Source organism: Oncorhynchus tshawytscha, unplaced genomic scaffold, assembly GCF_018296145.1.
Source record: "Oncorhynchus tshawytscha isolate Ot180627B unplaced genomic scaffold, Otsh_v2.0 Un_contig_10121_pilon_pilon, whole genome shotgun sequence".
Classification (NCBI taxonomy): domain Eukaryota; kingdom Metazoa; phylum Chordata; class Actinopteri; order Salmoniformes; family Salmonidae; genus Oncorhynchus; species Oncorhynchus tshawytscha.
Genome location: NW_024608584.1, coordinates 4,291 through 28,001, shown reverse-complemented (window position 1 = coordinate 28,001; position 23,711 = coordinate 4,291). Strand labels below are relative to the sequence as shown.

Genomic DNA, 23,711 nt, shown 5'->3' with positions numbered 1-23,711 from the left:
CAGAGACCAGGTTGTAATGTCCTGTAAGGAGAGAGGAGAGACCCAGAGACCAGGTTGTAATGTCCTGTAAGAAGGAGAGAGGAGAGACCAGGTTGTAATGTCCTGTAAGAAGGAGAGAGAAGAGAGGAGAGACCAGGTTGTAATGTCCTGTTAGAAGGAGAGAGGAGAGACCAGGTTGTAATGTCCTGTAAGAAGGAGATAAGAGAGACCCAGAGACCAGGTTGTAATGTCCTGTAAGGAGAGAGGAGAGACCCAGAGACCAGATTGTAATGTCCTGTAAGGAGAGAGGAGAGACCAGGTTGTAATGTCCTGTAAGGAGAGAGGAGAGACCCAGAGACCAGGTTGTAATGTCCTGTAAGAAGAGAGGAGAGAGGAGAGACCAGGTTGTAATGTCCTGTAAGAAGAGAGGAGAGAGGAGACCAGGTTGTAATGTCCTGTAAGAAGAGAGGAGAGGGGAGAGACCAGGTTGTAATGTCCTGTAAGAAGGAGAGAGGAGAGAGGAGAGACCAGGTTGTAATGTCCTATAAGGAGAGAGGAGAGACCAGGTTGTAATGTCCTGTAAGAAGGAGAGAGAAGAGAGGAGAGACCAGGTTGAGAAAATTCATTGACACATTGGAAAGAATTGGCAAAAAACTGAACTAGAATGCTATTTGGGCCTAAACAGAGAGTACACAGTGGCAGAATAGACAGTGTTATCATCTCAGACAACGTTATAATCTCAGACCGCGTTATCATCCCAGACAGCGTTATCATCTCAGACCACGTTATCATCCCAGACAGCGTTATCATCTCAGACAGCGTTATCATCCCAGACAGCGTTAGCATCTCAGACAGCGTTAGCATCTCAGACAGCGTTATCATCTCAGACAGCGTTAGCATCTCAGACAGCGTAGTCATCTCAGACAGCGTTAGCATCTCAGACAGCGTAGTCATCTCAGACAGCGTTATCATCTCAGACAGCGTTATCATCTCAGACAGCGTTATCATCTCAGACAGCGTTATCATCTCAGACAGCGTTATCATCTCGGACGGCGTTATCATCTCAGACAGCGTTATCACAGCGTTGTCATCTCAGGCAGTGTTATCGTCTCAGACCGCGTTATCACAGCATTATCATCTCAGACAGTGTTATCATCCCAGACAGCGTTATCATCTCAGACAGCGTTATCACAGCGTTATCATCTCAGACCGTGTTGTCATCCCAGGCAGCGTTATCATCTCAGGCAGCGTTATCATCTCAGGCAGCGTTATCATCTCAGGCAGCGTTATCATCTCAGGCAGCGTAGTCATCTCAGACAGCGTAGTCATCTCAGACAGCGTAGTCATCTCAGACAGCGTTATCATCTCAGACAGCGTTATCATCTCAGGCAGCGTTATCATCTCAGGCAGCGTAGTCATCTCAGACAGCGTAGTCATCTCAGACAGCGTAGTCATCTCAGACAGCGTTATCATCTCAGATTGCGTTATCATCTCAGACAGCGTTGTCATCTCAGACAGCGTAGTCATCTCAGACAGCGTTATCATCCCAGACAGCGTTATCATCCCAGACAGCGTTATCATCCCAGACAGCGTTATCATCTCAGACAGCGTTATCATCTCAGACAGCGTTATCATCTCAGACAGCGTAGTCATCTCAGACAGCGTTATCATCTCAGACAGCGTTGTCATCTCAGACCATCTAGAGAGTAAATAGCTGTTGACCCTCCGAGACATCAGACACACACACCCCTCTCTAGTCTGACTAATGGCCTGTCACACACCACAGACAAACAGGGGAAGGTTGGGAACAAGTAGAGGGAGTGGGTGGTGAGGAACCCAGACACAAAGAGAGGGAGCCCAGTCACTGGCTGGCTGGCTGCCTGTAGCATGTCTCAGCAAGCAGGAACCAGTCTGAGGTCTGAGACAAGAGGACGTGACGTGAGGGCGGACCTCTCCTCTTCTCTGCCTAGTGCCTCAGCCTGCTCCTTGACCCCCATAGACAAGCAGCTCTTTCTAATTGTCATACCGTATCCCCTGGCTGTAGTCCTCTATAACAACCGTACACTCTGAAGGGCTCCAAAAGTGTATTTCGGCTGTCCCCGTAGGAAAACCCTTCTGGGTTCCGAGGAGAACTATTTTGGGTTCCATGTAGAACCCTCTGTGTAAAGGACCACACTGCAGACCATAAAACACAGACACAGAGACAGACACAGAGACAGAGACAGACACAAAGACAGGCACGGAGACAGAGCCAGACCACACTATAGCCCACAGAGCCAGACCCGACTATAGTCCAGAGTCAGACCCCACTATAGCCCACAGAGCCAGCCCACAGAGCTAGACCATGCTATAGCCCACAGAGCCAGACCCCACTATAGCCCACAGAGCCAGACCACACTACAGCCCACAGAGCAAGACCCCACTATAGCCCACAGAGCCAGACCACACTATAGCCCACAGAGGCAGACCACACTATAGCCCAGAGGCAGACCCCACTATAGCCCACAGAGCCAGACCACACTATAGCCCACAGAGCCAGACCACACTATAGCCCACAGATCCAGACCCCACTATAGCCCACAGAGCCAGACCCCACTATAGCCCAGAGGCAGACCCCACTATAGCCCATAGAGCCAGAACCCACTTTAGCCCACAGAGCCAGACCACACTATAGCCCAGAGAACCAGGCCCCACTATAGCCCACAGAGCCAGACCACACTATAGCCCACAGAGCCAGACCACACTATAGCCCATAGAGCCAGACCCCACTTTAGCCCACAGAGCCAGACCACACTATAGCCCACAGAACCAGGCCCCACTATAGCCCACAGAGCAAGACCACACTATAGCCCACAGAGCCAGACCACACTATAGCCCACAGAGCCAGACCCCACTATAGCCCACAGAGCCAGACCACACTATAGCCCACAGAACCAGGCCCCACTATAGCCCACAGAGCCAGACCACACTATAGCCCACAGAGCCAGACCACACTATAGCCCACAGAACCAGGCCCCACTATAGCCCACAGAGCAAGACTACACTATAGCGCACAGAGCCAGACCCCACTATAGCCCACAGAGCCAGACCCCACTATAGCCCACAGAGCCAAACCACACTATAGCCCACAGAGCCAGACCCCACTATAGCCCACAGAGCCAGACCACACTATAGCCCACAGAGCCAGACCCCACTATAGCCCACAGAGCCAGACCACACTATAGCCCACAGAACAAGGCCCCACTATAGCCCACAGAGCCAGACCACACTATAGCCCACAGAGCCAGACCACACTATAGCCCACAGAACCAGGCCCCACTATAGCCCACAGAGCAAGACCACACTATAGCGCACAGAGCCAGACCCCACTATAGCCCACAGAGCCAGACCCCACTATAGCCCACAGAGCCAAACCACACTATAGTCCACAGAGCCAGACCCCACTATAGCCCACAGAGCCAGACCCCACTATAGCCCACAGAGCCAGACCCCACTATAGCCCACAGAGCCAGACCCCACTATAGCCCACAGAGCCAGACCCCACTATAGCCAACAGAGCCGGACCCCACTATAGCCCACAGAGCCAGACCACACTATAGCCCACAAAACCAGGCCCCACCATAGCCCACAGAGCCAGACCACACTATAGCCAACAGAGCCGGACCCCACTATAGCCCACAGAGCCAGACCACACCATAGCCCACAGAGCCAGACCACAATATAGCCCACAGAACCAGGCCCAACTATAGTCCACAGAGCCAGACCCCACTATAGCCCACAGAGCCAGACCCCACTATAGCCCACAGAGCCAGACCCCACTATAGCCCACAGAGCCAGACCCCACTATAGCCCACAGAGCCAGACCCCACTATAGCCAACAGAGCCGGACCCCACTATAGCCCACAGAGCCAGACCACACTATAGCCCACAAAACCAGGCCCCACTATAGCCCACACAGCCAGACCACACTATAGCCCACAGAGCCAGACCACACTATAGCCCACAGAGCCAGACCCCGCTATAGCCCACAGAGCCAGACCCCACTATAGCCCACAGAGCCAGACCACACTATAGCCCAGAGACAGACCCCACAAAGCCAGACCCCACTATAGCCCACAGAGCCAGACCCCGCTATAGCCCACAGAGCCAGACGCCACTATAGCCCAAAAGCCAGACCCCACAGAGCCAGACCACACTATAGCCCACAGAGTCAGACACAGAGCCAGACCACACTATAGCCCACAGAGCCAGAACCCACTATAGCCCACAGAGCCAGACCCCACTATAGCCCACAGAGCCAGACCCCACTATAGCCCACAGAACCAGGCCCCACTATAGCCCAGAGAGCCAGACCACACTATAGCCCACAGAGCCAGACCCCACTATAGCCCACAGAGCCAGACCCCACTATAGCCCACAGAGCCAGACCCCACTATAGCCCACAGAACCAGACCACACTATAGCCCACAGAGCCAGAACCAACTATAGCCCACAGAGCCAGACCCCACTATAGCCCACAGAGCCAAACCCCACAGAGCCAGACACCACTATAGCCCAGAGACAGACCCCACAGAGCCAGACCCCGCTATAGCCCACAGAGCCAGACCCCGCTATAGCCCACAGAGCCAGACCCCGCTATAGCCCACAGAGCCAGACCCCACTATAGCCCACAGAGCCAGACCCCACAGAGCCAGACCACACTATAGCCCAGAGACAGACCCCACAGAGCCAGACCCCACTATAGCCCACAGAGCCAGACCCCGCTATAGCCCACAGAGCCAGACCCCACTATAGCCCACAGAGCCAGACCCCACTATAGCCCACAGAACCAGACCACACTATAGCCCACAGAGCCAGACCACACTATAGCCCACAGAGCCAGACCCCACTATAGCCCACAGAGCAAGACTCCACTATAGCCCACAGAGCCAGACCCCACTATAGCCCACAGAGCCAGACCCCACTATAGCCCACAGAACCAGACCACACTATAGCCCACAGAGCCAGACCCCACTATAGCCCACAGAAGCAGACCACACTATAGCCCAGAGCCAGACCCCACTATAGCCCACAGAGCCAGACCCCACTATAGCCCACAGAGCCAGACCACACTATAGCCCAGAGACAGACCCCACAGAGCCAGACCCCACTATAGCCCACAGAGCCAGACCCCACTATAGCCCACAGAGCCAGACCCCACTATAGCCCACAGAACCAGGCCCCACTATAGCCCACAGAGCCAGACCACACTATAGCCCACAGAGCCAGACCCCACTATAGCCCACAGAGCCAGACCCCACTATAGCCCACAGAGCCAGACCCCACTATAGCCCACAGAGCCAGACCACACTATAGCCCACAGAACCAGGCCCCACTATAGCCCACAGAGCCAGACCACACTATAGCCCACAGAGCCAGACCACACTACAGCCCACAGAGCCAGACCCCACTATAGCCCACAGGGCCAGACCCCACTATAGCCCACAGAGCCAGACCCCACTATAGCCCACAGAACCAGACCACACTATAGCCCACAGAGCCAGACCCCACTATAGCCCACAGAGCCAGACCACACTATAGCCCACAGAGCCTATAAGGAACCAGGCTGAAAGTACTGAACAAAACAAAGCTCCATTGAGAGTCAAACCAAAGAAGTGAAACTAATGTCAGTGAGTAACACAGAGCTGGGTTTGACTTCAGCTCTCTGGTTTAGAATGAATGTACAAGAGACTCATTATGGAACATTACTAACAGAAACACACTGCCTAACCCCATAAACACCAACACACACCACAACCAGCACTGGGCAGGGGAGTGAGGGATCCTAACTAGTATTGGTATGGGAGTGAGGGATCCTAACTAGTATTGGACAGGGGAGTGAGGGATCCTAACTAGTATTGGACAGGGGAGTGAGGGATCCTAACTAGTATTGGTATGGGAGTGAGGGATCCTAACTAGTATTGGACAGGGGAGTGAGGGATCCTAACTAGTATTGGACAGGGAGTGAGGGATCCTAACTAGTATTGGTCAGGGGAGTGAGGGATCCTAACTAGTATTGGTATGGGGAGTGAGGGATCCTAACTAGTGTTGGTATGTTAGTGAGCGATCCTAACTAGTATTGGACAGGGGAGTGAGGGATCCTAACTAATATTGGACAGGGGAGTGAGGGGTCCTAACTAATATTGGACAGGGGAGTGAGGGATCCTAACTAGTATTGGACAGGGGAGTGAGGGATCCTAACTAGTATTGGACAGGGGAGTGAGGGATCCTAACTAGTATTGGACAGGGGAGTGAGGGATCCTAACTAGTATTGGTATGGGAGTGAGGGATCCTAACTAGTATTGGACAGGGGAGTGAGGGATCCTAACTAGTATTGGACAGGGGAGTGAGGGATCCTAACTAGTATTGGACAGGGGAGTGAGGGATCCTAACTAGTATTGGACAGGGGAGTGAGGGATCCTAACTAGTATTGGTATGGGAGTGAGGGTCAACTAGTGAGTCTCCTCAACACCTGAACAAACTACAACACTGACACCAGTCTGCCCGCCAGAGGACGTGGTCTACAGGATGATGGCTGTCTGACAACAGAGGACCTGGTCTACAGGATGATGGCTGTCTGACAACAGAGGACCTGGTCTACAGGATGATGGCTGTCTGACAACAGAGGACCTGGTCTACAGGATGATGGCTGTCTGACAACAGAGACACCAGAGGACCTGGTCTACAGGATGATGGCTGTCTGACAACAGAGGACGTGGTCTACAGGATGATTGCTATCTGACAACAGAGGACTTGGTCTACAGGATGATGGCTGTCTGACAACAGAGGACGTGGTCTACAGGATGATGGCTGTCTGACACCAGAGGACCTGGTCTACAGGATGATGGCTGTCTGACAACAGAGACACCAGAGGACCTGGTCTACAGGATGATGGCTGTCTGACAACAGAGACACCAGAGGACCTGGTCTACAGGATGATGGCTGTCTGACACCAGAGGACCTGGTCTACAGGATGATTGCTGTCTGACAACAGAGACACCAGAGGACATGGTCTACAGGATGATGGCTGTCTGACAACAGAGACACCAGAGGACCTGGTCTACAGGATGATGGCTGTCTGACAACAGAGGACTTGGTCTACAGGATGATGGCTGTCTGACAACAGAGACACCAGAGGACCTGGTCTACAGGATGATGGCTGTCTGACAACAGAGACACCAGAGGACCTGGTCTACAGGATGATGGCTGTCTGACAACAGAGACACCAGAGGACCTGGTCTACAGGATGATGGCTGTCTGACACCAGAGGACCTGGTCTACAGGATGATTGCTGTCTGACAACAGAGACACCAGAGGACATGGTCTACAGGATGATGGCTGTCTGACAACAGAGACACCAGAGGACCTGGTCTACAGGATGATGGCTGTCTGACACCAGAGGACCTGGTCTACAGGATGATTGCTGTCTGACAACAGAGACACCAGAGGACATGGTCTACAGGATGATGGCTGTCTGACAACAGAGACACCAGAGGACATGGTCTACAGGATGATGGCTGTCTGACAACAGAGACACCAGAGGACCTGGTCTACAGGATGATGGCTGTCTGACACCAGAGGACCTGGTCTACAGGATGATTGCTGTCTGACAACAGAGGACGTGGTCTACAGGATGATGGCTGTCTGACAACAGAGGACTTGGTCTACAGGATGATGGCTGTCTGACAACAGAGGACCTGGTCTACAGGATGATGGCTGTCTGACAACAGAGGACCTGGTCTACAGGATGATGGCTGTCTGACAAGAGAAGACACCAGAGGACGTGGTCTACAGGATGATGGCTGTCTGACACCAGAGGACGTGGTCTACAGGATGATGGCTGTCTGACACCAGAGGACCTGGTCTACAGGATGATGGCTGTCTGACAACAGAGGACCTGGTCTACAGGATGATGGCTGTCTGACAAGAGAAGACACCAGAGGACGTGGTCTACAGGATGATGGCTGTCTGACACCAGAGGACGTGGTCTACAGGATGATGGCTGCCTGACACCAGAGGACGTGGTCTACAGGATGATGGCTGTCTGACAAGAGAAGACACCAGAGGACGTGGTCTACAGGATGATGGCTGTCTGACACCAGAGGACCTGGTCTACAGGATGATGGCTGTCTGACAACAGAAGACAATTCAATAAACAGGAGACTTCTTCCGAATGAACAACAACAACAACAAACATTATCTACGGTCTATTTATTCTCAACTAGCTATGTTAGACTTCATTGTGTCCTTTCCTGGCAAGATGACACGGAGCATCAGACCAGACAGACCATAGCAGACAGCACCAGACCAGACCTGGCCAAACAGACAATTACAGACAGCATCAGACCAGACAGACCATAGCAGACAGCACCATACCAGACAGCACCTGGCCAAACAGACACAAGCAGACAGCACCAGACCAGACAGACCATAGCAGACAGACCCAGAGGAGATAGACCATAGCAGACAGCACCAGACCAGACAGAACATAGCAGAGAGCACCAGACCAGACAGACAATAGCAGACAGACCCAGACCATAGCAGACAGCACCAGACCAGACAGACAATTGCAGACAGACCCAGACCATAGCAGATAGCACCAGACCAGACAGACCATAGCAGACAGCACCAGACCAGACAGCAACAAGCCAGGCAGACAATAGCAGACAGCACCAGACTAGACAGACCATAGCAGACAGCACCAGACCAGACAGACCATAGCAGACAGCACCAGACCAGACAGACCATAGCAGGCAGACCATAGCAGACAGACCATAGCAGACAGACCATAGCAGACAGCACCAGACCAGACATACCATAGCAGACAGCACCAGACCAGACAGACAATAGCAGACAGCACCAGACAGACCATAGCAGACAGACCCATAACAGACAGACCATAGCAGACAGACCCATAACAGACAGACCATAGCAGACAGCACCAGGCCAGACAGACCATAGCAGACAGCACCAGAACAGACAGACCATAGCACACAGCACCAGACCAGACAGACCATAGCAGACAGCCCCAGACCAGACAGACCATAGCAGATAGACCATAGCAGACCGACCATAGCAGACAGCACCAGACCAGACAGACCATAGCAGACAGCACCAGACCAGACAGACCATAGCAGACAGCAACAAGCCAGGCAGACAATAGCAGATAGCACCAGACTAGACAGACCATAGCAGACAGCACCAGACCAGACAGACCATAGCAGACAGCCCCAGACCAGACAGACCATAGCAGATAGACCATAGCAGACCGACCATAGCAGACAGCACCAGACCAGACAGACCATAGCAGACAGCACCAGACCAGACAGACCATAGCAGACAGCAACAAGCCAGGCAGACAATAGCAGATAGCACCAGACTAGACAGACCATAGCAGACAGCACCTGGCCAGACAGACCATAGCAGACAGCACCAGACCGGACAGACCATAGCAAACAGCACCAGACAAGACAGACCATATAAGACAGCACCAGACAAGACAGCACCTGGCCAGACAGACCATAGCAGACAGCACCAGACCAGACAGACCATAGCAGACAGCACCAGACCAGACCTGGCCAAACAGACAATTACAGACAGCATCAGACCAGACAGACCATAGCAGACAGCACCATACCAGACAGCACCTGGCCAAACAGACACAAGCAGACAGCACCAGACCAGACAGACCATAGCAGACAGACCCAGAGGAGATAGACCATAGCAGACAGCACCAGACCAGACAGAACATAGCAGAGAGCACCAGACCAGACAGACAATAGCAGACAGACCCAGACCATAGCAGACAGCACCAGACCAGACAGACAATTGCAGACAGACCCAGACCATAGCAGATAGCACCAGACCAGACAGCAACAAGCCAGGCAGACAATAGCAGACAGCACCAGACTAGACAGACCATAGCAGACAGCACCAGACATGACAGACCATAGCAGACAGACCATAGCAGACAGCACCAGACCAGACATACCATAGCAGACAGCACCAGACCAGACAGACCATAGCAGACAGCACCTGACCAGACAGACCATAGCAGACAGCACCAGACCAGACAGACCATAGCAGACAGCACCAGACAAGACAGCACCTGGCCAGACAGACCATAGCAGACAGCACCAGACCAGACAGACCATAGCAGACAGCACCAGACCAGACAGACCATAGCAGACAGCACCAGAGGAGATAGACCATAGCAGACAGCACCAGACCAGACAGAACATAGCAGACAGCACCAGACCAGACAGACAATAGCAGACAGACCCAGACCATAGCAGACAGCACCAGACCAGACAGACAATAGCAGACAGACGCAGACCATAGCAGATAGCACCAGACCAGACAGACCATAGCAGACAGCACCAGACCAGACAGACCATAGCAGACAGCAACAAGCCAGGCAGACAATAGCAGACAGCACCAGACTAGACAGACCATAGCAGACAGCACCAGACCAGACAGACCATAGCAGACAGACCATAGCAGACAGCACCAGACCAGACATACCATAGCAGACAGCACCAGACCAGATAGACCATAGCAGACAGCACCAGACAAGACAGCACCTGGCCAGACAGACCATAGCAGACAGCACCAGACCAGACAGACCATAGCAGACAGCACCAGACCAGACAGACCATAGCAGACAGCACCAGACCAGACAGACCATAGCAGACAGCACCAGACCAGAGAGCACCTGGCCAGACAGACCATAGCAGACAGCACCAGACCAGACAGACCATAGCAGACAGCACCAGACCAGACAGACCATAGCAGACAGCACCAGACCAGACAGACCATAGCAGACAGCACCTGACCAGACAGACCATAGCAGACAGCACCATACCAGATAGACCATAGCAGACAGTACCTGGCCAGACAGACCATAGCAGACAGCACCAGACCAGACAGACCATAGCAGACAGCACCAGACCAGACAGACCATAGCAGACAGCACCCGACCAGACAGACCATAGCAGACAGCATCAGACCAGAGAGCACCTGGCCAGACAGACCATAGCAGACAGCACCAGACCAGACAGACCATAGCAAACAGCACCAGGCCAGACAGACCATAGCAGACAGCACCAGACCAGACAGACCATAGCAGACAGACCATAGCAGACGGCACCAGACCAGGCAGACAATAGCAGACAGCACAAGACCAGACAGACAATAGCAGACAGCACCATGCCAGACAGACCATAGCAGACAGCACCAGACCAGACAGACCATAGCAGACAGCACCAGGCCAGACAGACCATAGCAGACAGCACCAGGCCAGACAGACCATAGCAGACAGCACCAGACCAGACAGACAATAGCAGACAGCACCAGGCCAGACAGACCAGAGCAGACAGACCATAGCAGATGGCACCAGACCAGACAGACAATAGCAGACAGCACAAGCCCAGACAGACAATAGCAGACAGCACCATGCCAGACAGACCATAGCAGACAGCACCAGACCAGACAGACCATAGCAGACAGCACCAGACCAGACAGACCATAGCAGACAGCACCAGGCCAGACAGACCATAGCAGACAGCACCAGACCAGACAGACAATAGCAGACAGCACCAGGCCAGACAGACCATAGCAGACAGCACCAGACCAGACAGACAATAGCAGACAGCACCGGACCAGACATACCATAGCAGACAGCACCAGACCAGACAGACCATAGCAGACAGCACCAGACCAGACAGACCATAGCAGACAGCACCAGACCAGACAGACCATAGCAGGCAGACCATAGCAGACAGACCATAGCAGACAGACCATAGCAGACAGCACCAGACCAGACAGACCATAGCAGACAGACAGTAGCAGACAGACAGTAGCAGACAGCACCAGACTAGACAGACCATAGCAGACAGACCATAGCAGACAGCACCAGACCAGACATACCATAGCAGACAGCACCAGACCAGACAGACAATAGCAGACAGCACCAGACAGACCATAGCAGACAGACCCATAACAGACAGACCATAGCAGACAGACCCATAACAGACAGACCATAGCAGACAGCACCAGGCCAGACAGACCATAGCACACAGCACCAGAACAGACAGACCATAGCAGACAGCACCAGACCAGACAGACCATAGCAGACAGCCCCAGACCAGACAGACCATAGCAGATAGACCATAGCAGACAGACCATAGCAGACAGCACCAGACCAGACAGACCATAGCAGACAGCACCAGGCGAGACAGACCATAGCAGACAGCACCAGACCAGACAGACCATAGCAGACAGCACCAGACCATAGCAGACAGCACCAGACCAGACAGACCATAACAGACAGCACCAGACAGACCATAGCAGACAGCACCAGACATACCATAGCATACAGACCCATAACAGACAGACCATAGCAGACAGCACCAGGCCAGACAGACCATAGCAGACAGCACCAGAACAGGCAGACCATAGCAGACAGCACCAGAACAGACAGACCATAGCAGACAGACCATAGCAGACAGACAATAGCAGGCAGACAGACAATAGCAGACAGACCATAGCAGACAGACCATAGCAGACAGCCAATAGCAGACAGACCATAGCAGACAGCGATAGTGGTCTTTTGGTTACATGATGGCGTCAGTTCATCCCAGCCTAACTGCCAAATCACCATCTAATATATCCTGCTGCCTTCCTTTTCTCGTCGTGTTGCTGTCTGGCACTGGTCCCAGGGGAAATGACTGTCTGTCTGTCTGGCCCTGGTCCCAGGGGAAATGACTGTCTGTCTGTCTGCCTGGCCCTGGTCCCAGGGGAAATGACTGTCTGTCTGTCTGTCTGTCTGTCTGTCTGTCTGGCCCTGGTCCCAGGGGAAATGACACATCCACTGTAACACAACCCGTCTGTCTGTCTGTCTGACTGTCTGCAATGAAATCAGTAGTTCTGTCTACATTCCATTCAAACAACATCTCAACACAACAACATAACCCAGCAAGTCCCATGAAACTATCTGTCTGTCTGTCTGTCTGTCTGTCTGTCACACCATCTCAACACAACATAACCCAGCAAGTCCCATGAAACTGTCTGTCTGTCTGTCTGTCTGTCTGTCACACAACACACTGTCTGTCTGTCTGTCACACAACACACTGTCTGTCTGTCTGTCACACAACACACTGTCTGTCTGTCTGTCACACAACACACTGTCTGTCTGTCTGTCTGTCACACAACACACTGTCTGTCTGTCTGTCACACAACACACTGTCTGTCTGTCTGTCTGTCACACAACACACTGTCTGTCTGTCTGGCTGTAACAACATCTCAACACAACAACGTAACCCAGCAAGTCCCATGAAACTGTCAACAGGGTTATATATCTTCCTTCATAGCGTATTTCGTCTCAATGTTTTACAGTGTTGGAGTATGTAGCAGAAACTACTGCCAGTCTATGGCAATTACCGAACGACGACAGCAACACGGTAACGTAACCATAAACGACTGACAGCGAACATACCAGAACACCAACCAAACACGGATATTTGACTGATAAAAAGTTCCCAAACCATAACCAAATTGTATTTAAATAATCCCCTACAATGTGTACCTCTCGTTTATAACACATCGTCGTTTACATGCGCGTAATCGATGCGTAAAGGTAACATAGTGATAAATCACAGTAGAACAACAGACATCATTTCCAAAGCGGCATCCGCGGTTTCCGCTACAATACTACTTACATATCTCCATTCCCTCCGGCTGGGGACCGGTGCAGTTACAGGAGCAAATGACATCAGAGTTGTTGTTGGGGCTGCCGGGTGCCGTTATGTTTTGCATGGGGCTACCCGGGGAAATGGGACCCCGGTAATAACACCGGACCGGGGAAGAGGCGCCGTGATCGGCCCTTCAAAACTTCCAGCCTGAGTCTGTCTCCGGTGCCCGTTCACATTCCCTTGAGTACGACATAATACATATTGCTACCAAGTTAAAGTAATTTGTTTTAAAGTGTATCCGCATGCCATTTCTTCAGACTAGTACATTCTCAGACAGAGCGAGTAACGTTATCCGCCTGGCCGTGTAGTTCCTCTCTCTCTCCGCTGTACAGGGGAAAACACCTCTCCGATCGACTGAAGGCTGGATGCACGGACTATGGCCCACCCCCAAACAAGGAAGCCACTCTCTTCGACCAGACGTGCAGGAGGGGAGAGGAGGGGGAGAGGAGGTTAGGGGCGACTCGGAACAGACTGGTGAGGTAGTGACAATAAGGGGTTTCGTTTATCTGGCCCGGGTTACCCCACTGGGAGGAGTTTACATAGGGTGAAATTAAATTGCATTGAGGCCCTTCGCTAGGGGGCCCGTGTAGGCGTGTTTTGCACTCTGTCTATCTGTCTGTCTGTCTGTCTGTCTCTCTGTCTGTCTCTCTGTCTGTCTGTTACACATCACAGTGGGCAAAGGGGGATACCTAGTCAGCTGTACACCTAATGCCTTCAACTGAAATGTGTCTTCTGCATTTAACCCAACCCCTCTGAATCAGAGAGGTGCGGGGAGCTGCCATAATCGACATCCAAGTCAACCGCCTAAGACTAACGGTCTGTCTAGTCTTTTATAATAACATCACACTGTAGTGGTCTGTCTAGTCTTCTATAATAACATCACACTGTAACGGTCTGTCTAGTCTTCTATAATAACATCACACTGTAATGGTCTGTCTAGTCTTCTATAATAACATCACACTGTAACGGTCTGTCTGTTACACATCACACTGTAATGGTCTGTCTAGTCTTCTATAATAACATCACACTGTAATGGTCTGTCTAGTCTTCTATAATAACATCACACTGTAACGGTCTGTCTAGTCTTCTATAATAACATCACACTGTAATGGTCTGTCTAGTCTTCTATAATAACATCACACTGTAATGGTCTGTCTAGTATTCTATAATAACATCACACTGTAATGGTCTGTCTAGTCTTCTATAATAACATCACACTGTAATGGTCTGTCTAGTCTTCTATAATAACATCACACTGTAATGGTCTGTCTGTTACACATCACACTGTAGTGGTCTGTCTAGTATTCTATAATAACATCACACTGTAATGGTCTGTCTGGTCTTCTATAATAACATCACACTGTAATGGTCTGTCTAGTCTTCTATAATAACATCACACTGTAATGGTCTGTCTGGTCTTCTATAATAACATCACACTGTAATGGTCTGTCTGGTCTTCTATAATAACATCACACTGTAGTGGTCTGTCTAGTCTTCTATAATAACATCACACTGTAATGGTCTGTCTAGTCTTCTATAATAACATCACACTGTAACGGTCTGTCTAGTCTTCTATAATAACATCACACTGTAATGGTCTGTCTGTTACACATCACACTGTAACGGTCTGTCTAGTCTTCTATAATAACATCACACTGTAATGGTCTGTCTAGTCTTCTATAATAACATCACACTGTAATGGTCTGTCTGTTACACATCACACTGTAACGGTCTGTCTAGTCTTCTATAATAACATCACACTGTAATGGTCTGTCTAGTCTTCTATAATAACATCACACTGTAATGGTCTGTCTGTTACACATCACACTGTAACGGTCTGTCTAGTCTTCTATAATAACATCACACTGTAGTGGTCTGTCTAGTCTTCTATAATAACATCACACTGTAGTGGTCTGTCTAGTCTTCTATAATAACATCACACTGTAATGGTCTGTCTAGTCTTCTATAATAACATCACACTGTAATGGTCTGTCTGTTACACATCACACTGTAGTGGTCTGTCTAGTCTTCTATAATAACATCACACTGTAGTGGTCTGTCTAGTCTTCTATAATAACATCACACTGTAATGGTCTGTCTAGTCTTCTATAATAACATCACACTGTAATGGTCTGTCTGTTACACATCACACTGTAACGGTCTGTCTAGTCTTCTATAATAACATCACACTGTAACGGTCTGTCTAGTATTCTATAGTAACATCACACTGTAGTGGTCTGTCTAGTCTTCTATAATAACATCACACTGTAATGGTCTGTCTAGTCTTCTATAATAACATCACACTGTAACGGTCAAGACAACTGGGAACTCTGAAATCTCAGACTACCGACAGCAGTGCGTTCAAGACAACTGGGAACTCTGAAATCTCAGACTACCGACAGCAGTGCGTTCAAGACAACTGGGAACTCTGAAATCTCAGACTACCGACAGCAGTGCCTTCAAGACAACTGGGAACTCTGAAATCTCAGACTACCGACAGCAGTGCGTTCAAGACAACTGGGAACTCTGAAATCTCAGACTACCGACAGCAGTGCGTTCAAGACAACTGGGAACTCTGAAATCTCAGACTACCGACAGCAGTGCGTTCAAGACAACTGGGAACTCTGAAATCTCAGACTACCGACAGCAGTGCGTTCAAGACAACTGGGAACTCTGAAATCTCAGACTACCGACAGCAGTGCCTTCAAGACAACTGGGAACTCTGAAATCTCAGACTACCGACAGCAGTGCGTTCAAGATAACTGGGAACTCTGAAATCTCAGACTACCGACAGCAGTGCGTTCAAGACAACTGGGAACTCTGAAATCTCAGACTACCGACAGCAGTGCGTTCAAGACAACTGGGAACTCTGGAGAGAAAACAAAACTTGCTCCGACAGAGAAAAATCTTTTGAACAGTCATCCAACTCGGGAACTCGGGCCTCTTTCCAGAGCTCCAACTTTCTGACCTGAAGATCACTGAAGTCATTAATTGACCTTGTATTTTTCCAAGATCCCAGTTGTCTTGAATGCACCAAAAGCCCACGGCAAAGTCAGCTCAAAACAAAGTTAAAGTGATGTAGGAGCAAGTGGAGTAATGAGTAGGTTTCTGTGTTTCCAAATGCCAGTGGAGTAATGAGTAGGATTCTGTGTTTCCAAATGCAAGTGGAGTAATGAGTAGGATTCTGTGTTTCCAAATGCAAGTGGAGTAATGAGTAGGATTCTGTGTTTCCAAATGCCAGTGGAGTAATGAGTAGGATTCTGTGTTTCCAAATGCAAGTGGAGTAATGAGTAGGTTTCTGTGTTTCCAAATGCCAGTGGAGTAATGAGTAGGATTCTGTGTTTCCAAATGCAAGTGGAGTAATGAGTAGGATTCTGTGTTTCCAAATGCAAGTGGTAGCAACTAGCTTTATCTGCCTTCCCAATGAAAACCAGGTAGAAAATTCTAACATTTATTTGAATTGAAAATAGATGTAGGTTTGTGGACGATGCACCACGCTGGCTTGTTGACAAAATGACAAAGCAGCACAGATCACTGTTCCATCTGATTAGGGAGCTCCTCCCCCTTTCACAGCATATTTGAATCCACCCAATCGTTTTGAAACCGGGCTCTGGGCCGCTGGCGAAGTCGGATCAAAACTAAAGTGACGTAAATAGGATTCTTTGTTTTCACATTTAAAAAAAAAAAGTGATTGATTAGATATAAACATTTTATCTGCTGTCCCAATGAAAACTATTTTGAAAATGAAAACGTTTATTTTACGAAAATGTATGTTTCTGGACAATGCACTATGCTTTCGCCCGAGGACATGACAGGCCATAGAACAGTTCAACTAGGGCCAGACTAATATACCTCCCTCATAGGCAGCGAGAGAGGAGAGGGGAGGAGATGGCCTAACATTGAGGACTGTGGGAGAGTTAGAATGACACCAGTGGTATAATAAATGGCAGTCTAGGGTCACCTCAGGTCTAACCCTGACCCTAACCCTGACCCTAACCCTGACCCTAACCCTAACCCCAGCTGATCTAGGGTCACCTCAGGTCTAACCCTGACCCTGACCCTAACCCTAACCCCAGCTGGTCACTGGCTTACTGGGGCTCTCTCTTGCCGTCCCTGGAAGGGGTGCGTCACCTGAGTGGGTTGATTCACTGATGTGGTCATCCTGTCTGGGATGGCGCCCCCCCCTTGGGTTGTGCCATGGCGGAGTTCTTTGTGGGCTATACTCAGCCTTGTCTCAGGATGGTAAGTTGGTGGTTGAAGATATCCCTCTAGTGGTGTGGGGGCTGTGCTTTGGCAAAGTGGGTGGGGTTATATCCTTCCTGTTTGGCCCTGTCTGGGGGTGTCCTCGGATGGGGCCACAGTGTCTCCTGACCCCTCCTGTCTCAGCCTCCAGTATTTATGCTGCAGTAGTTAATGTGTTGGGGGGGCTAGGGTCAGTTTGTTATATCTGGAGTACCTCTCCTGTCCTATTCGGTGTCCTGTGTGAATCTAAGTGTGCGTTCTCTAATTCTCTCTTTCTTTCTCTCTCGGAGGACCTGAGCCCTAGGACCATGCCCCAGGACTACCTGACATGATGACTCCTTGCTGTCCCCAGTCCACCTGACCGTGCTGCTGCTCCAGTTTCAACTGTTCTGCCTTATTATTATTGGACCATGCTGGTCATTTATGAACATTTGAACATCTTGGCCATGTTCTGTTATCTCCACCCGCACAGCCAGAAGAGGACTGGCCACCCCACATAGCCTGGTTCCTCTCTAGGTTTCTTCCTAGGTTTTGGCCTTTCTAGGGAGTTTTCCCTAGCCACCGTGCTTCTACACCTGCATTGCTTGCTGTTTGGGGTTTTAGGCTGGGATTCTGTACAGCACTTTGAGATATCAGCTGATGTACGAAGGGCTATATAAATACATTTGATTTGATTTGATTTGATTTGGTCAAGGGTCACCTCAGGTCTAACCCTGAACCTGACCCTAACCCTGACCCCAGCTGATCTAGGGTCACCTCAGGTCTAACACTGACCCCAGGTGATCTAGGGTCACCTCAGGTCTAACCCTAACCCCAGCTGATCTAGGGTCACCTCAAATCTAACCCTAACCCCAGCTGATGTAGGGTCACCTCAGGTCTAACCCTAACCCCAGCTGATCTAAGTCCACCTCAGGTCTAACCCTAACCCCAGCTGATCTAAGTCCACCTCAGGTCTAACCCTAACCCCAGCTGATCTAGGGTCACCTCAGGTCTGACCCTGACCCTAACCCCAGCTGGTCTAGGGTCACCTCAGGTCTAACCCGAACCCCAGCTGATCTAGGGTCACCTCAGGTCTAACCCTAACCCCAGCTGATCTAGGGTCACCTCAGGTCTAACCCTGACCCTAACCCCAGCTGATCTAGGGTCACCTCAGGTCTAACCCTAACCCCAGCTGATCTAGGGTCACCTCAGGTCTAACCCTGACCCTAACCCCAGCTGATCTAGGGTCACCTCAGGTCTAACCCTAACCCCAGCTGATCTAGGGTCACCTCAGGTCTAACCCTGACCCCAGCTGATCTAGGGTCACCTCAGGTCTAACCCTAACCCCAGCTGATCTAGGGTCACCTCAAATCTAACCCTAACCCCAGCTGATGTAGGGTCACCTCAGGTCTAACCCTGTCCCTAACCCCAGCTGATCTAGGGTCACCTCAGGTCTAACCCTAACCCCAGCTGATCTAAGTCCACCTCAGGTCTAACCCTAACCCCAGCTGATCTAGGGTCACCTCAGGGCTAACCCTAACCCCAGCTGATCTAGGGTCACCTCAGGTCTGACCCTGACCCTAACCCCAGCTGGTCTAGGGTCACCTCAGGTCTAACCCGAACCCCAGCTGATCTAGGGTCACCTCAGGTCTAACCCTAACCCCAGGTGATCTAGGGTCACCTCAGGTCTAACCCTAACCCCAGCTGATCAAGGGTCACCTCAGGTCTAACCCTAACCCCAGCTGATCTAGGGTCACCTCAGTTCTAACCCTAACCCCAGCTGATCTAGGGTCACCTCAGGTCTAACCCTGACCCTAACCCCAGCTGATCTAGGGTCACCTCAGGTCTAACCCTAACCCCAGCTGATCTAGGGTCACCTCAGGTCTAACCCTGACCCTAACCCCAGCTGATCTAGGGTCACCTCAGGTCTAACCCTAACCCCAGCTGATCTAGGGTCACCTCAGGTCTAACCCTAACCCCAGTTGATCTAGGGTCACCTCAGGTCTAACCCTAACCCCAGCTGATCTAGGGTCACCTCAGGTCTAACCCTGACCCTAACCCCAGCTGATCTAGGGTCACCTCAGGTCTAACCCTAACCCCAGCTGATCTAGGGTCACCTCAGGTCTAACCCTGACCCTAACCCCAGCTGATCTAGGGTCACCTCAGGTCTAACCCTAACCCCAGCTGATCTAGGGTCACCTCAGGTCTAACCCTAACCCCAGTTGATCTAGGGTCACCTCAGGTCTAACCCTAACCCCAGCTGATCTAGGGTCACCTCAGGTCTAACCCTGACCCTAACCCCAGCTGATCTAGGGTCACCTCAGGTCTAACCCTAACCCCAGCTGATCTAGGGTCACCTCAGGTCTAACCCTAACCCCAGCTGATCTAGGGTCACCTCAGGTCTAACCCTAACCCCAGCTGGTCTAGGGTCACCTCAGGTCTAACCTTAACCCCAGCTGATCTAGGGTCACCTCAGGTCTAACCCTAACCCCAGCTGATCTAGGGTCACCTCAGGTCTAACCCTAACCCCAGCTGGTCTAGGGTCACCTCAGGGCTAACCCTAACCCCAGCTGATCTAGGGTCACCTCAGGTCTGACCCTGACCCTAACCCCAGCTGATCTAGGGTCACCTCAGGTATAACCCTAACCCCAGCTGATCTAGGGTCACCTCAGGTCTAACCCTGACCCCAGCTGATCTAGGGTCACCTCAGGTCTAACCCTAACCCCAGCTGATCTAGGGTCACCTCAAATCTAACCCTAACCCCAGCTGATGTAGGGTCACCTCAGGTCTAACCCTGTCCCTAACCCCAGCTGATCTAGGGTCACCTCAGGTCTAACCCTAACCCCAGCTGATCTAAGTCCACCTCAGGTCTAACCCTAACCCCAGCTGATCTAGGGTCACCTCAGGGCTAACCCTAACCCCAGCTGATCTAGGGTCACCTCAGGTCTGACCCTGACCCTAACCCCAGCTGGTCTAGGGTCACCTCAGGTCTAACCCGAACCCCAGCTGATCTAGGGTCACCTCAGGTCTAACCCTAACCCCAGCTGATCTAGGGTCACCTCAGGTCTAACCCTAACCCCAGCTGATCTAGGGTCACCTCAGGTCTAACCCTAACCCCAGCTGATCTAGGGTCACCTCAGGCCTAACCATAACCCCAGCTGATCTAGGGTCACCTCAGGTCTAACCCTAACCCCAGCTGATCTAGGGTCACCTCAGGACTAACCCTGACCCTAACCCCAACCCCAGCTAATCTAGGGTCACCTCAGGTCTAACCCCAACCCCAGCTGATCTAGGGTCACCTCAGGTCTAACCCTGACCCTAACCCCAGCTGATCTAGGGTCACCTCAGGTCTAACCCTAACCCCAGGTGATCTAGGGTCACCTCAGGTCTAACCCTAACCCCAGCTGATCAAGGGTCACCTCAGGTCTAACCCTAACCCCAGCTGATCTAGGGTCACCTCAGTTCTAACCCTAACCCCAGCTGATCTAGGGTCACCTCAGGTCTAACCCTGACCCTAACCCCAGCTGATCTAGGGTCACCTCAGGTCTAACCCTAACCCCAGCTGATCTAGGGTCACCTCAGGTCTAACCCTGACCCTAACCCCAGCTGATCTAGGGTCACCTGATCTAGGTCTAACCCTAACCCCAGCTGATCTAGGGTCACCTCAGGTCTAACCCTAACCCCAGTTGATCTAGGGTCACCTCAGGTCTAACCCTAACCCCAGCTGATCTAGGGTCACCTCAGGTCTAACCCTGACCCTAACCCCAGCTGATCTAGGGTCACCTCAGGTCTAACCCTAACCCCAGCTGATCTAGGGTCACCTCAGGTCTAACCCTGACCCTAACCCCAGCTGATCTAGGGTCACCTCAGGTCTAACCCTAACCCCAGCTGATCTAGGGTCACCTCAGGTCTAACCCTAACCCCAGTTGATCTAGGGTCACCTCAGGTCTAACCCTAACCCCAGCTGATCTAGGGTCACCTCAGGTCTAACCCTGACCCTAACCCCAGCTGATCTAGGGTCACCTCAGGTCTAACCCTAACCCCAGCTGATCTAGGGTCACCTCAGGTCTAACCCTAACCCCAGCTGATCTAGGGTCACCTCAGGTCTAACCCTAACCCCAGCTGGTCTAGGGTCACCTCAGGTCTAACCTTAACCCCAGCTGATCTAGGGTCACCTCAGGTCTAACCCTAACCCCAGCTGATCTAGGGTCACCTCAGGTCTAACCCTAACCCCAGCTGGTCTAGGGTCACCTCAGGGCTAACCCTAACCCCAGCTGATCTAGGGTCACCTCAGGTCTGACCCTGACCCTAACCCCAGCTGGTCTAGGGTCACCTCAGGTCTAACCCGAACCCCAGCTGATCTAGGGTCACCTCAGGTCTAACCCTAACCCCAGCTGATCTAGGGTCACCTCAGGTCTAACCCTAACCCCAGCTGATCTAGGGTCACCTCAGGTCTAACCCTAACCCCAGCTGATCTAGGGTCACCTCAGGCCTAACCATAACCCCAGCTGATCTAGGGTCACCTCAGGTCTAACCCTGACCCTAACCCCAACCCCAACCCCAGCTAATCTAGGGTCACCTCAGGTCTAACCCCAACCCCAGCTGATCTAGGGTCACCTCAGGTCTAACCCTGACCCTAACCCCAGCTGATCTAGGGTCACCTCAGGTCTAACCCTAACCCCAGCTGATCTAGGGTCACCTCAGGTCTAACCCTAACCCCAGCTGATCAAGGGTCACCTCAGGTCTAACCCTAACCCCAGCTGATCTAGGGTCACCTCAGTTCTAACCCTAACCCCAGCTGATCTAGGGTCACCTCAGGTCTAACCCTGACCCTAACCCCAGCTGATCTAGGGTCACCTCAGGTCTAACCTAACCCCAGCTGATCTAGGGTCACCTCAGGTCTAACCCTGACCCTAACCCCAGCTGATCTAGGGTCACCTCAGGTCTAACCCTAACCCCAGCTGATCTAGGGTCACCTCAGGTCTAACCCTAACCCCAGTTGATCTAGGGTCACCTCAGGTCTAACCCTAACCCCAGCTGATCTAGGGTCACCTCAGGTCTAACCCTGACCCTAACCCCAGCTGATCTAGGGTCACCTCAGGTCTAACCCTAACCCCAGCTGATCTAGGGTCACCTCAGGTCTAACCCTAACCCCAGCTGATCTAGGGTCACCTCAGGTCTAACCCTAACCCCAGCTGGTCTAGGGTCACCTCAGGTCTAACCTTAACCCCAGCTGATCTAGGGTCACCTCAGGTCTAACCCTAACCCCAGCTGATCTAGGGTCACCTCAGGTCTAACCCTAACCCCAGCTGGTCTAGGGTCACCTCAGGTCTAACCCTGACCCCAGCTGATGTAGGGTCACCTCAGGTCTAACCCTGTCCCTAACCCCAGCTGATCTAGGGTCACCTCAGGTCTAACCCTAACCCCAGCTGATCTAAGTCCACAGGTCTAACCCTAACCCCAGCTGATCTAGGGTCACCTCAGGGCTAACCCTTACCCTATCCCGAGCTGTTCTAGGGTCACCTCAGGTCTAACCCTTACCCTATCCCCAGCTGTTCTAGGGTCACCTCAGGTCTAACCCTTACCCTATCCCCAGCTGTTCTAGGGTCACCTCAGGTCTAACCCTAACCCCAGCTGTTCTAGGGTCACCTCAGGTCTAACCTTAACCCCAGCTGATCTAGGGTCCCCTCAGGTCTAACCCTAACCCCAGCTGATCTAGGG

General features: G+C 51.6%; 1 protein-coding gene across 2 annotated transcripts in view; it reads right to left on the bottom strand.

Annotated features, from left to right (window-relative positions):
• The window catches only part of LOC121843637 (low-density lipoprotein receptor class A domain-containing protein 4-like), a 33,365-nt gene extending 19,104 nt beyond the window's left edge, over nucleotides 1–14,261 (bottom strand). For both annotated transcript variants that reach the window (XM_042313393.1, XM_042313394.1), the window contains exon 1: nucleotides 13,737–14,261. In XM_042313393.1, the coding sequence (XP_042169327.1) occupies nucleotides 13,737–13,833 (97 nt within the window). In that variant the 5' untranslated portion in view covers nucleotides 13,834–14,261. The remainder of the gene's footprint in view (nucleotides 1–13,736) is intronic.
• Nucleotides 14,262–23,711: the final 9,450 nt, after the last annotated feature.